At 44.0% G+C, this 14,276-nt stretch overlaps 3 protein-coding genes across 9 annotated transcripts in view; 2 read left to right on the forward strand and 1 right to left on the reverse strand.

Annotated features, from left to right (window-relative positions):
- The window catches only part of myrip (myosin VIIA and Rab interacting protein), a 177,645-nt gene extending 176,601 nt beyond the window's left edge, over positions 1–1,044 (reverse strand). For 3 of the 4 annotated variants that reach the window (XM_036944257.1, XM_036944256.1, XM_036944254.1), the window contains exon 1: positions 907–1,044. The gene's annotated coding sequence lies outside the window, so the exon portion shown is untranslated. Of the gene's footprint in view, positions 1–75; positions 323–906 lie in introns of those variants that run through there. The other variant, XM_036944255.1, reaches the window with a different exon arrangement.
- si:dkey-12l12.1 overlaps positions 1,020–14,276 on the forward strand; it is a 28,165-nt gene continuing 14,908 nt past the window's right edge. For all 4 annotated transcript variants that reach the window (XM_021562997.2, XM_021563000.2, XM_021562999.2 and 1 more), the window contains exon 1: positions 1,020–1,147. The gene's annotated coding sequence lies outside the window, so the exon portion shown is untranslated. The remainder of the gene's footprint in view (positions 1,148–14,276) is intronic.
- LOC110489961 (UDP-glucuronosyltransferase 2A1-like) lies at positions 8,996–10,883 on the forward strand. The gene has a single exon (XM_036944258.1). The coding sequence runs from the start codon at positions 9,072–9,074 to the stop codon at positions 10,662–10,664; it is 1,593 nt and encodes a 530-aa protein (XP_036800153.1). The 5' UTR covers positions 8,996–9,071; the 3' UTR covers positions 10,665–10,883.

Below are 14,276 nucleotides of genomic sequence, written 5' to 3' on the forward strand. Positions count from 1 at the left end.
GCTTATATTAAGGCTCCAAATACAAAGTATACATCATGGGATATAATATTACATTAGTAAATATAAAACTCCCACCAGTCGCGCAGTCCAGACACTGAAGGTATGACTGCAAGCCGTCACTTTCTGGCAGCCTGACACACATCACATTTCTCCCGCTGATCTAAACCCCTCTGTGCTTACCCCCCAATCCGCTCTCGTGACTCACTCTCACCCATATTCATTCATTGCCATGGTTTTGACCAAGGCCACTCCTCCTTGCACCGTCAGAGGCATCCAAACACTTGTTCACAATTACCTATATTAGCCTGTATATTACCGCTGCATCATGCATCCTGAAATTGACCATGTTGTGCCTGATATGTCGCATTTACACCGATTGCCAGGTCTCTTTATGCATTTTGCATTGAATGTGATTATATTTCTATGGCTACAACTACATTGACGTTTAAATCAGGGTGTAATCTACGCAATCCATTTTTCTCAGATCGAACCTCGTGAATTCAATTGCTGCAGTGCAGCTATCCATCCATTGAAACACATTATCAATGTCATGCATGAACATCAGTGATCAACATGCATAACAGGTGGCGTTGATAAACGAATGTGGTGAGGGGATTTCGGTTCCCGCTATGTTGTGTCACCTTTATCAGAAAACAGGCTAATGAATAAATAAAAAAAATAGGTCATACCTGTCCACATGGATAGGCTATAACGAGGTAAACAAACGTATAGATAAGCCTATCATGCAAGGTAGCCTCTGTCTACCTATTTCTCAACAAGGACAAAGTTTATTTCAATCTTGAATCTGGGCATTCTTCATTTTGGTCAATGCTACTTGCGACCATATGGCAAAGGTAGACTATAATAACTCAAAAGGAGAAGTTGAATTGATAATCGATCACTTACACGAGATCGATGGGCGCCGGATGACCGCCAGCTACAGACTCCAAACAGAGCGCTCTCCCAGACACACAACGTGGGAGGATGCGTTCAGATACGTGCACAAGGGTAAACTTCCTCCAGATATGTCTCTCAGATACTTTGACTGCCTTGCCTTCGGGTTATTTTCTCTACGCAGCGGTTGCAGCAGGAACCGTTGAAGAGTCACGAGGTTTGGATTACAGTGAGAGGGCGCAGACCCGCTGAGGTGAGACTTTACATATAGTTGTTCTCCTTGTGTTGATGATTCTCATGCCAATTTCAAAAATATCTGGGTAGCATAAAACTGGAAAGATAGCCAGGCGCACCTTGTTCTCGGTGTCTCTGTCGTGCAACGCGGTGAGATCCAGCTGCCGATTCCATCCTCTTGTCAGCACCTGGGCATGCTGTGAGATAGCCAATCAGAGAGCCTCAAGCCGACACCGGTACTCGAGGAGGCAGCGCGAGCTCTGCTACCGCAGAATTAACTCGCGCGGGGCGTTCATTCATAACGCTACTGGCACTCTGTTGAGATGTGCGTGCAGATACAAAGGCATTGTAAACTAATTAGACATGCAGTATCTCTCTGTCTCTCTTGGTGCCCGCTGGATCAAAGAACTCAATTAACACGAAATGAATATACAATTCTGCTGTGTAGGCTGGATGGTGAGCTGATAACGTTAATTGGACTTTGCTTTAGAAATCAGGGGGCGCAGTGCATATTCTCCATTCAAATTCAAATTAAGCCTGTTCTTTAAAGACCCTCTTTCTTTCTAGTTTACCATTCTGCCATGCATGCAACCCCGAACAAACTGATGAGTAGGCTATAGAAAATTATAAACTTTCATGCTATGCAAATGTGGGTAGAAGTCATTTAGAAGTTCAACAACTCAGTCTGTTCAAGCCAACCCCCAATGATAAATAACTTTACCAACCGAAACCGAGTCTTTACCAACCAAAACCTCATAAATCTGGATAAACATGAACATTCTACTATTTGGCCTCATCAAGTGGGGAGCAGAGTTAGTGTGTCAACATAGATTTTTTTCCCTCTGCTCTGAAAACATCCCCATCTCAGCATAATCAATCCTTGTTCCTGCTGAATCAGGGCTTGGCACATAAACCCTCAGCAATGGATTGCGAAGCAGGGTGGGGGGTGAGCAGTGGCTGGGGTGGTGTGCAGAGATCTGGACAGAAGCCACAAAGGAGCCTAAGGAGAAGGTGGAGGCTTTGTCTCTTTATCAACGCTTGATCTGCTAGGAAAGTGCTGAGGAGAGAGCAATGTAGTGGAGAAAAAGAAGAAGACAGCAAAGCACTTTTTATTTCAGCAAAGAGAACAGCATGAATAAGATCCAGCCCATTTCCTCCTCCACTCTCTGACACTCACAACAGACAGACAGCTATGGTGCCTTACACAGATTAGATGTCCCTGTGGGGACCTCTGGGGCTTTTTCTTCACTCTCTGTGTTCAAACTAGTATTACAGACTTTCAACACTACTGAAGAGTACTACACACAATCAAATAGGTTAACGCTGACAAAAAAATACTGTGCTGTGAATGGAAGCCTATCCCGGACCTCCAAATGAAGGAAGTGGAGTGACAGAACTTTCTATTTCATCCCAGATATACTGTGGGTTCCTGTCTATACCTGTATGCTTATGTTCCCTCTGAGGCAAGACTAAACCGTTAAAACACCAAACCAAGGGTGCAGATTATTTCATCTTATTTATGAATACAAATATTTTCATATGTTTAAACAACATGTAAATGCAATATATCATGATATGCGCACGCAATTAAAAGTAATAACTGTCTAAAAATATACCGTTCAGATTCATGTTTTGCGTTGGATCTCTTCTTCATATCAAATTGAACGGAAGAACTCACAATTAATCACTAGCATTGTAGAAGTCCTTCATGTAGGCCTGAACCCCTATGACTCATCAGGACTAGTCATTGTGAAGATCTTTAAAGGATCCACAATTAATGTGTCCCAAAAATCACTTGTCTGGGACAGAGCGTCTTTATTACAGCCACTTTATTACATTCTCAGAAATACTTCATATTAGCTTCCAGTGAGTGTATGAAAAAAAATTGCAGCTAATGAAGCGAACGGGAAGAGATAAGAAAGTTCATTAACTTCTATTGAATACCATCTACTTTATTTCCTTTGAGGACCAACTACAGTCGTTATCATGACATTAGCATTTGAATAATGAACACTAGATTGTCACCATCAACATTCTGTCGTGACAATGGTTGTTAGGCTGTGATATACAAATCCAAATGGATTAATTGACATGGAGAATCTTTCACAGTGTACGGATACAAATCTGCTCATTACATTACTAACCACAACAGACTAAAATCCTGTTCAGGGGGTTTACTGGTACATCAAGGTGCCTCATGCTAGAGCAGGGATTGTCAACTGGTGGCCCGCGGGGCCAAATACGTCCCACGGCTGAATTTCTTTTGCCCCTCAAAGTTGAGACGCAAAATGATTTTAATTTAGGAAATCTATTCCCAAGTGTTTCCACTCATGAATAGAGCAACTAGCTCTCTGTCTCAATTCAGAATAAGACGTTCATCCATGTTTCCCAAATGTTAAATTTTGAAGTTGAGTGTTTAAGGTCAAGTTTATACATTAACTCAGTGTTTTTAAGGTTAGGGATGAGTTTAGGCACTCAAATATTTCAAGGGTTAAGGTTTGTGATAGACTTCAAATTAAAATTAAAACTTTAAATCGCTGGATTTGAACTTGCAACCTTTGGAATCAGAGGCAGGGTAAAGTTTAGGCATTAAATCTGAAATCTCCATTTTAAATATATTTTAAAAAGATGTGTATATAGACACTACCGTTCAAAGGTTTGGGGTCACTTAGTCAACAGGACAATGACCCAACACACCTCCAGGCTGTGTAAGGGCTATTTGACCAGCAAGGAGAGTGCTGCATCAGATGACCTGACCTCCACAATCACCCAACCTCAACCCAATTGAGATGGTTTGTGATGAGTTGGACCATAGAGTGAAGGAAAAGCAGCCAACAAGTGCTCAGCATATGTGGGAACTCCTTCAAGACTGTTGGAAAAGCATTCCAGGTGAAGCTGGTTGATAGAATGTCAAGAGTGTGCAAAGCTGTCATCAAAGCAAAGGGTGGCTACTTTGAAGAATCTAAATATAATCTATTTGTTTAACACTTTTTTTGGTTGCTGCATGATTCCATATGTGTTATTTCATAGTTTTGATATCTTCACTAGTATTCTACAATGTATAAAAACCCTTGAATGAGTAGGTGTGTCCAAACTTTTGACTGGAAATGTATGTACGGTAAAGGTTAAGGTTTGGGATAGGCTTAAAACAAAAATGAAATAAAGAGACATACAGAATGTGATCGTGGACCAATGTAATCAAGGTTTGAAATGTTTATGTTTTTGTCAAATACAATATCTGTTAAGGCTTCTTGATTCAAATTATCTATCCACTCAAGATAAAATACCACGGCTGAATCTAGTTAACAATCCCTGCACAAGAAAAACAAGAGATTTTGCAGCCTCTTGCCCAATTGGCCATTCTGGCCCGGACAAGGCTTACTTACTTGGCATTTGGTCTGAGAAGGTTACAAAAATCATATTGTTAAACATTGATCCCAGTGGTAATCTTGTCATATCAATTGTAACTTTAATCCTAAACTTTTGTCTGACAGCATGACTGCGTAGCGGCTTTTCAGTGGTGCACATTAACACAGATTTGCCTCTTTAGGATTGGAGCAGAACATATATTAAATGACACATGCGTTACAAACTTTTAAGATCAATTTGAACCTAACAGTGCCTTTTCCATTGTTTTGTTCATTACCTAAGTAACCATCAACCATTGTTGACCATTCATGTTATCAATCACATTGCCCTCTCACCCGGTATGATGTACAGTGTGTACAAGTCATGTCCTCTGTCAGATGTCTCCATCTATATCTTCACTTTCCTAGTTGATGTTGACATAATCTCAGACACAACAGAATGCGTACTAATGCTTATGTAACGCACTCTTTGGAGGGTTCAGAGAGTGAAACATCAATCATCAACATCCAATCCCCTTAAAAACTGTGAACAGTAAAACACATCGATCATACCAGGTGAGAGGGTGATGTGATTGATAACATGAATGGTCATCAGTGGTTGAATCCTCAAGAGTCTATTGACACACCAGTGCGTCAATCTAAGTAGCATGATACTAACAATCCCCATCAAAATCAATCAATTTAAGCTAGAGATACACATGGGCTGCGTCTCAATCCATCGCATCCGCCTATGTGGGTATCCCGCATCTGCGGTGGAAGGTGGCCGAGCTAGAGCGGTGTTTGTCAGACGATGAGACATCCCCAAAATCAGTCTTCTCACGGAAACATCTGTTGCGTCCGATCAGTTTGGCCTTCAGTCTATGGAAAGATGAGATACTCGTGATGGTGTTCTCCGTTTTGCTCTACGACCCCCACAAGCCCCATCGGTGGTACGTCTGAAGTCGGTACCACCGATGTGCCAACTTCTGTCTGTAGCGTCATGGAACTCGTCTGAAGGTAACCGGTACCAGTTTAAAAAAGTAGAAAGGGTAGTTTTGTGCCAACAACAAACATGGGGTTAAGTGGGTGTCCAAAAAACACAAATATTTCCTTAGCTTTCTTATTTCTCCTAGATAAAGGAAAGACACTTCAAAACCGTATTCCTAATGATTTATTTTTCAATTTATGAATGTGTCATTCTATATTTATTTCTATGGGCTATAGTAGTAAAGGCCAAATTCTATATTTCTGTATTTTTTGATACCTACAGGGATCCTAAAATTCAAAATCAAATAGATAAATTATCCATGGTATGACCATCTAAAAACAATAGATTAGTTGCCCCCCTCCCGCTAAAGGCTTAGACTTTTAGAAGTTAATGATCACTTATGGTTATCAATGTTTAATGGTTCCTTGTGGATCAGCAAATCTATCTAATCATCTATCTAATCATGCTGAGTCACTGCAGCCTGAGCTCAGCTTCAGACCATCGGCAGACGAATACTGTTAAGCAGATCTAAAGCAGAATTGCAACAAGCTCCTCGTCATACATGGAAGAAAGGGAACATGTTTCCCGACCAACGTTGCATTATTTGGCTCTTCTCTTTCAATACCGGTATCAAATTAACTTCTCTGACAACTTTCTGTGGCTTAAGTACTCTGTGTGTTGAATTTTTCATAAATCCAAAGAGGCTGCTTGTTACAGGTGTTTTTCCAGCATTCAGCGAGGAACATAGGACTCATTACTGGTACATGTACTGTCACACCTTGACCTTAGTATTCTTTGTTTACCTTGTTATTTTGGTTAGGTCAGGGTGTGACATGGGTGATGTATTTGTTTTTTGCTTGTCTAGGGTTTTTTGTATGTTTATGGGGCTGTATCCTTTCTAGGTATAGTGTATGTCTGTGGTTGCCTAGATTGGTTCTCAATTAGAGGCAGCTAGCTGTCTGTCGTTGTCTCTGATTGGGAACCATATTTAGGCAGCCATATTCTGTGGCTACTTTGTGGGTGATTGTTTCCTGTGTCAGTGTTTGTGCCACACTGGACTGTTTTGGTTATTCACGGTTCGGTTAGTGTTTTGGTTTATTCATTAAAAACAACTATGGACAGGAGGAGGAAATCAGCCGTGACATGTACAGCGTGTGCTGTTCTTTAAACACACACCAACGCACCAGTGTCACTTACAGTCACAGTAATCTTAAACCATGATGAGTATAGGTCTACATGTCCTACCTTTTTTAAAGCATGTTTGTGCCCGATAGGGATTTTCCCAGCATAAGAGCTCTCATAGGCCCACTGGGGAACAGTGTGATAACTAGGCACAATAACGTTTATTGTCCCTCTCTCCCCATCACATGCCTCCTGCAGAAGGAGTAGCAGTAATGTGCACGTGCACGTGTGTGTGCAGTGTGCAGCGACATTCAGAACTCTTGTTTGTCAGGGAATAGATTAGCTTCACAGTGGAATGCTGGCATTTGAGGGACTTTTTTCAGGAGGGGGGGGAGTGCTTTAAACGCTGTGTGAACTCTCTTCGTCGAAATGTCACACTTGTAACAATTGAATGGGTCAATGGATCGCAACTGCATTGACAGCAAGGCAGAATTGATTTATGAATCCTAAACGGGTCTTTTCAGGGGATCGTTTGTTACAATTATTCTTCATAATGGTTGGCTATTTGTTAGTGTTGTTACTTCTTACAGCAAATCGAACAATTAGCTCCTTTGTTACGAGCTGTAGGTACCTGAAGTAAGACAGAGGCTGTCATGTAAATGAAACACTGTGTTCTGATTTCTATGCACACTCAAATTGTCTAGAAGTATGTTGAGGCAGATGTTTGCTTTTTGCAATACATTTAGACATTTTTTCAACTATTCAACTAACCCTATGAAGTATGAGTCACTCAGCTCCAGGTGTATCCGATAACTTTAGAGTGGAACAGCTTTTTCACCTGGGCTAGTCCATATTCACCCACCTGTGAGCCATTATCCATCTGATCCTGTTTTTTGATCCCAGCTGTGAGCATTCTCCACCATCCTGCTCCTGTTTTCCTCCCCTCTCCTCCTCACTATCAAGCTGAAGCAATTCCGCCGTCAGCCAGGAGCTGCCAGAGCCGCTCGTCAGTCAGGAGCTGCCAGAGCCGTCCGTCAGCCAGGAGCTGCCAGAATCGCCCGTCACTCCGGCGCTGCCGGAATCGCCCTTCACTCCCGAGCTGCCGGAGTCTCCCGTCCATCCGGTGCTGCCGGAATCTCCTGTCCATTCGGGACCCAGGGCTAGGGTCCCCAGTCCAAGGTCGGCAGCGAGGGTCGCCGCTCTAAATAGGCCATGGAGGCCGGTGAAGAGGCGGACAAAAACTATGGTGGAGTGGGGTCCACGTCCCGCGCCAGAGCCGCCACCGCGGACAGACGCCCACCCAGACCCTCCCCTATAGGATCAGGTTTTGCGGCCAGAGTCCGCACCTTTGGGGGGGGGGGGGGGGGGGGGGATACTGTCACGTTCTGACCTTAGTTCCTTTGTTTTGTCTTTGCTTTAGTATGGTCAGGGTGTGAGTTGGGGTGGGCAGTCTATGTTCCTTTTTCTATAATTTGGGTTTCGGTGTTTGGCCTGGTATGGTTCTCAATCAGAGGCAGCTGTCAATCGTTGTCCCTGATTGAGAACCATACTTAGGTAGCCTGGTTTCACCTTTGAGTTGTGGGTGATTGTTTCCTGTTGTAATGTTTGTTTCACATTTCAGGACTGTTTCGGTTTTCGTTTGTATCATTCACGTTGTTATTTTGTATTCTTTAGTGTTCAGTTTAATAAACTAAAATGGACACTTACCACGTTGCACATTGGTCCAATCTCTCCTACTCCTCCCCAGTGGAGGAAGAAGAAACCCGTGACACAGGTAGAGTTGCAATCTCACCTGTCACGTTGCAGCTGCTACCTCATCCTGCCTGCAACTCACTGTCTGTGCGTGTCAATGCAACCATGTTAATATCCTCTTATTTAATGCACTCTTATGTATCTTAGATTTTGTAAATGTCTGCTAATAATGTCAGTAAATCAATATCACAGAATCCACCAAACCACCATGCAAATGCATAGAAAACCCTAATCTACTTTTGACCAGGGCCCATCGAGCTCTCATCAAAAGTAGTGCTCTATAAAGGGGATAGGGTGCCATTTGGGGCAAATCCAGAGTGCCTCAGCCCATTTGTTTATCCCCTCTGCCATAACAAAACTCTCCTGACTTATTTCCTGGGCCTACATTCCTGCCCAGGATTTGGGGGAGATTACCATTCTGCTGCCTACGCCTCTGTAAGATTTGAATCGCACTGGTACCTATTATGACTGAACAGTGTGTTGCTGGCAGGGCTTACAAGCAGCTAGCTGCTTGACTCTGGGTAGGGACAAGCAGAACAAGCAGGATTACTGTCTGTGTGCTTGCCTTTACCTTTCACACCGAAAGATCAAGGCGGTGGCTCGCTTATCTGGTTTTATGTGACAGGAGGAATACTCTCTAGTACTGCAATACAGAGTTCAACTTCAGTTAATGATTGGTTGACTTTGGAAAGAGTTTTAAAAGGTGGTTTTCAACTCGCTTCCACACAGTCACGATGAAGCCGACACGGCATATCTCTGTGTTTGTGATCGCACAGTTATGTATCATAGGGAGTGTAAACTGTGGAAACATATTAGTTTGGCACACTGAAGGCAGTCACTGGATTAACCTCAAGCCTATGCTGGACACTCTGATTGACAGAGGACACAGTGTTACCGTGCTGGTGCAGAGTGCCTCTGTATACATGGACCCCACGGAAAAGGCTCGCTTCAGCTACGAACCATTCAACACCTCCATCTCAATGCAACAGATGACCGATTTCTTTGAGGAGTTCATCCACTTTCACATGTATGAGATCGACCACCTGAGCTACTTGCAGATCCTTTGGAAGGGGTATCATATTGTAAAAAGAGAATTCAAGTTTTCCATCCAGATATGTGACGGACTGCTGAGGTCAGAGACCGTCATGAGGAGACTGAGAGAGGCCAAGTATGATGTTCTGTTATCCGACCCAATCTACCCCTGCAGTGACCTGGTGGCTGAGGATCTGGGCATTCCTTTGGTCTACACCCTGCGTTTCTCTATTGCCCACATGTGGGAGAGGCTTTGTGGGCAGCTGCCTTCTCCACCATCCTTTGTCCCTGGTGCCATGGTCAAGTTAACCGACGAAATGAGCTTCGCTGAAAGACTGTTGAACTTCCTCTTCTATGCGACCCAGGACATGATGGCATACGGTTATTGGCAAGACATAGACGCCTACTACAGTGAGATTCGAGGGAAGCCATCAACCTATTGTGAGGTGATGGGCCAAGCTGACTTGTGGCTGATCCGGACATACTGGGACTTTGACTACCCTCGTCCTTTCCTCCCTAACTTCAAGTTTGTGGGGGGAATCCACTGCAAGCCTGCCAAGCCCTTACCAGAGGACATGGAGGAGTTTGTGCAGAGCTCTGGAGATGACGGCATTGTGGTGTTCACTCTCGGGTCCATGATCAAGAACCTCACCACAGAGAAAGGGAACATGATCGCCTCAGCCCTGGGGCAGATTCCCCAGAAGGTCCTGTGGAGGCTCAGTGGGGAGAAGCCTGAGACCCTGGCCCCCAACACTAGAGTCTTGGACTGGATCCCGCAGAACGACCTGCTGGGTCACCCCAAGACCAGAGCCTTCATCACCCACGGTGGAACCAACGGCATCTATGAGGCCATCTATCACGGAGTCCCCATGGTGGGAATTCCTATGTTCGCTGACCAGCCAGACAACATGGTCCACATGAAGGCCAAGGGGGCCGCGGTCATCATGAACTTCAACACCATGAAAACCCAGGATCTGGTGGATGGACTCAACGCTGTGATCAACGAGCCGTCGTATAGGGAGAACGCCTTGAGGTTGTCCAGGATTCACCATGACAGGCCCATCAGTCCCAAGGATGAGGCAGTGTTCTGGATAGAGTTCACCATGAGGAATAAAGGTGCCAAGCACCTAAGGGTCCAGGCCCACGAGCTCACCTGGTACCAGTACCACAGCCTGGACGTGTTCGCTTTCCTACTGGCCATCGTGATGCTGCTCACCCTCCTCTTCATCAAAACATGCCTCTTCTGTGTCCGGAGGTGCTGTTATGGAGCAAAGTCTAAACGGAAGACAGAGTGACAGGTTCAACACCAGGAAACTTCCATATTTGTCTGTCCTTAAATGCCTTTCTCCTTGTAAAGTGTTGAGACCAGGCTTTATAGTCTTACACTGTACATTTTTCTCAGATTACTCAGTTAATTTCCATTTGACTTTATCCCTTTCTTGGTGTTATTGAAATTGATAGGCTTGATATTAATATAATTAAGTAATGGCTTAAAATGTCCTTCTGTAACATTGTCTGGAATTCTTGTCATTTTTAAGTAACCTATTACAACTCAAGATCCTTGCACAACAGACACAAGAGAAAACAATAGATTTTACGGAAGGAGAGAGGGTAGTTAAGAGGGAAAGAAAATAAACAGACAGCAGAGAGGTGGGAGTGGGAAAGACCACAATAAATGGGACTCAATGAGCCGGCGAACACTGCACTAATACACCAAGTTGCTCAATTAGACACAAGAAATCCCCCCCACACTGAGTCATCATATAGACTTGGCCATGCTGACAGTCTCAGACTGGACAGTGTGTTTTGTGTCGGGTTTGAAACCGCAGTATCTGGTGGCAGGGCTAAAATTTAACATTGACCCGGCAAACGAGTCTCTGACCTTTGAATAGAGTTCTAAACTTCAGCTGGTGACATTTGGAATTTCTGCCTCGAGGTGGGAGACTGGCCTTTGTGTGTGCGCGTGCGCTTCTACGCGTCCTATTTCCTACTCATGTGTGAATTGTAAATGTGTTTTTTGCACCTCCCAACTCCCCCTGAGTTACTTTCGGAGAATGGGGTCACTGCCAGGGTCTGCCATAATGGAGCAATTAGGGTTAAGTGCCTTGTTCAAATGCACATCCGACAGATTTTTTCACCCTGTCGGGAATTTGAACTAGCGACCTTTCGGTTACTGGCCCAATGCTCTAATCGCTAGGCGTACCTGCAGCCTATGTGTGTGTGCGTGTATGTGTGTATGTGTGTGTTCGCAGCATGTTCACAACAACAAGAGGGAAATTCTGACCTGTATTGAGTAGCATGAACCGGGATTAACCCCTGTGTCCAGTTTTTATTCAGCCGCAAGACCTAGAATGAGTCAGAAGTTTAGAAAGCCTAAAATCCATACTCTAATCTTTGACATACTCTAGCTATAGAAAACCCCTTCCACTCGTTAAGCCCACGTGAGGGTAAACCCTCCTCAGAAGACCTCTAATGATTTCCTGTATCAAAACATTAAAGACTACGATTCTGAAAGAGCTCACATTCAGGAGGTATTGATTTGAATTAGTAATCCTCTTCGCTAAGCCCTTAATAATGTGCGTACTAAGCAGCCCACAGGCTTGACTAATGCAGAGGGAAGCTCAGCAGCACACCTCTCACACCACTTTCTATCATCTCCGGCAGCTTGTCTGCTGCTTCCGATTCCATTGAACATAATTGCCTGTGTTGATGATTGAGTAGGTGGAGATGGAGCACACTGCATACTAAAGATGACTAATTGCCTAAGTGGCACTGGAACTGTCGGGAAGGGCATCAACAACAACAACAAAAAACATTAAAACATACAGTGACTCACTCCAAGTAGAAATGTTGAGCCGTTGGCTACACTTGAAAAAAAAAAAAACACATAATTGTTTGGCTATTATGTGAGCCTCTTAATCAGGGAGACTAGTGTCACATTCTGCATTTTACATATAGTACTCCAATTATATTTATTACAGCGCATACGGTATTGAGAACCGCAGTGAGTCATAAAACCCAGAGATGTTTCCAATCATTATTTCACCATTCATTTTTCCATCTGGAAATGTAAAACTACTTCATTATAAGGCCTGCTTCGTGTAGGCTTACCCTGGCGTGACGTTTTGATAACTGCGCAAATCCCTCGGACAAGGTAACTAGTATCAACAATAAGCTTTGCACTTGTTGGTTGTTGTCAATTGAGGCGAATATATTGATCAAACTCACCTTGTCCGAGAGAGAATTACACAGCTATCAAAATGTCACCTCAAGGTAAGCCTACACCATACACACCATTTATTAGATGTCCTGTGAAAAAGGAATGGCGGGTCCTGAGTTTACCAAACGTTAGGAACATCCTCCTAGTATTGAGTTGCTCCACAAGGTGTCGAAAGAGTTCCACAGGGATGCTGACCCATGTTGACTCCAATGCTTCCCACAGTTGTGTCATGTTGGCTGGATGTCCTTTGGGTGGTGAACCATTCTTGATACACACGTGAAAATGTTAAGCGCAAAAGAAAAACAGCAGTGCTGCAGTTCTTGAAACAAAACCGGTGCGCCCTGGTACCTACTACCATACCAAAGGCACTTAAATATTTTGTCTTGCCCATTCACCCTCTAAATGGCACACGTACACAATCCATGTCTCAGTTGTCTCAAGGCTTAAACATCCTTCCTTTAACCTGTCTCCTCCCCTTCATCTACACTGATTGAAGTGGATTTAACAAGTGACTTCAGTAAGGGATCATAGCTTTCGCCTGGATTCACCTGGTCAGTCTATGTCATGGAAAGAGCAGGTGTTCTTAATATTTTGTACACTCCGTGTAGCGTATACTGTATATATACGGTATAGCGTTTCCAGGGAGGACGGGAGGAGGCCATTCCCCCAGTTCCAGATAATAAACTAGTGCTAATAAGGCCCTCACCACTTTAATGAGTCAAAATACAGTGGCTGAGGACATTCCTGCTCATTCCACCCATTTAACAAAACAACTATCTGCCTCCTGGTTACAGCCCACTCACAGCTCAACTATGGTCATTAAAGTAATGAGAGACGGCACAGGCGTAATGACTACCCGGATGGTTTGGTTTTGTCGGTCAAAAACACTGTGTTGTCAGTAGGGCGTTTTTCACAACCACCTTCGGAAACTGACGGGGAAACTGACAAAGCGTAGGGAACCTAAGAAAGGAAAAAACGGTTGTTATCACAGTGGACCACAAGTGTGCACTGAGTGACTCAGTGGTGAATGACGCTCGCAAGTGGTCATTCAGAGATAGGCACATGGCTGAGTTGAGCTTCGTAACAACTCCCATGGTTTTACTACAACAGGGTCTGTTTCCCCTCCGTGGAAACGACAACACATCGAGAGTCTCCCCAGGCTTCCAGACTTAGTCAGAGGAAAGTGCCCCCCTAACCTACCTCACTGTGTTTATTACACATATTTGAATGAGTGACAGTAAATTTGCCAAGTACCACACAGTTCGCCTGCCAATATTACTCCAGCCACAGCTGTTTGCTAACACACTCTTTGTTTGGCTAGCGCCACACAACATTTCAATGATAGGCTCAGATCAAGCGCAACACTTTGTCATTACCCATTACCCATACAAACAAGCAACTAGCCCAAGAGTAGAGTCTGCGATCAGGGGCTCATGTGCCAACAGCTCCTTGTTGACAGATAGAATACCGGAGAAACGTGCAATTCATACACCCGAGACACTTATGTATCTCTCCGTCTAATGATGTCCATTCATTTTTAGAACTCCATGGGAAAACTGAATAAATATGGAGAATTCTTGGGCGGCATTAGGAACTGTGTGCTGCTGACGAATTCGGAACAGGTTGCCTTGTCATCTACGGGCTGTTGATTTTCACCCAGATCTCTGCCAAACTGTTTCTTAACAGT

Source organism: Oncorhynchus mykiss, chromosome 15, assembly GCF_013265735.2.
Source record: "Oncorhynchus mykiss isolate Arlee chromosome 15, USDA_OmykA_1.1, whole genome shotgun sequence".
NCBI lineage: Eukaryota > Metazoa > Chordata > Actinopteri > Salmoniformes > Salmonidae > Oncorhynchus > Oncorhynchus mykiss.

Coding starts and splice junctions, on each gene's coding strand:
- LOC110489961 (XM_036944258.1), top strand. CDS start 9,072: ATGAAGCCGACACGGCATATCTCTGTGTTTGTGATCGCACAGTTATGT.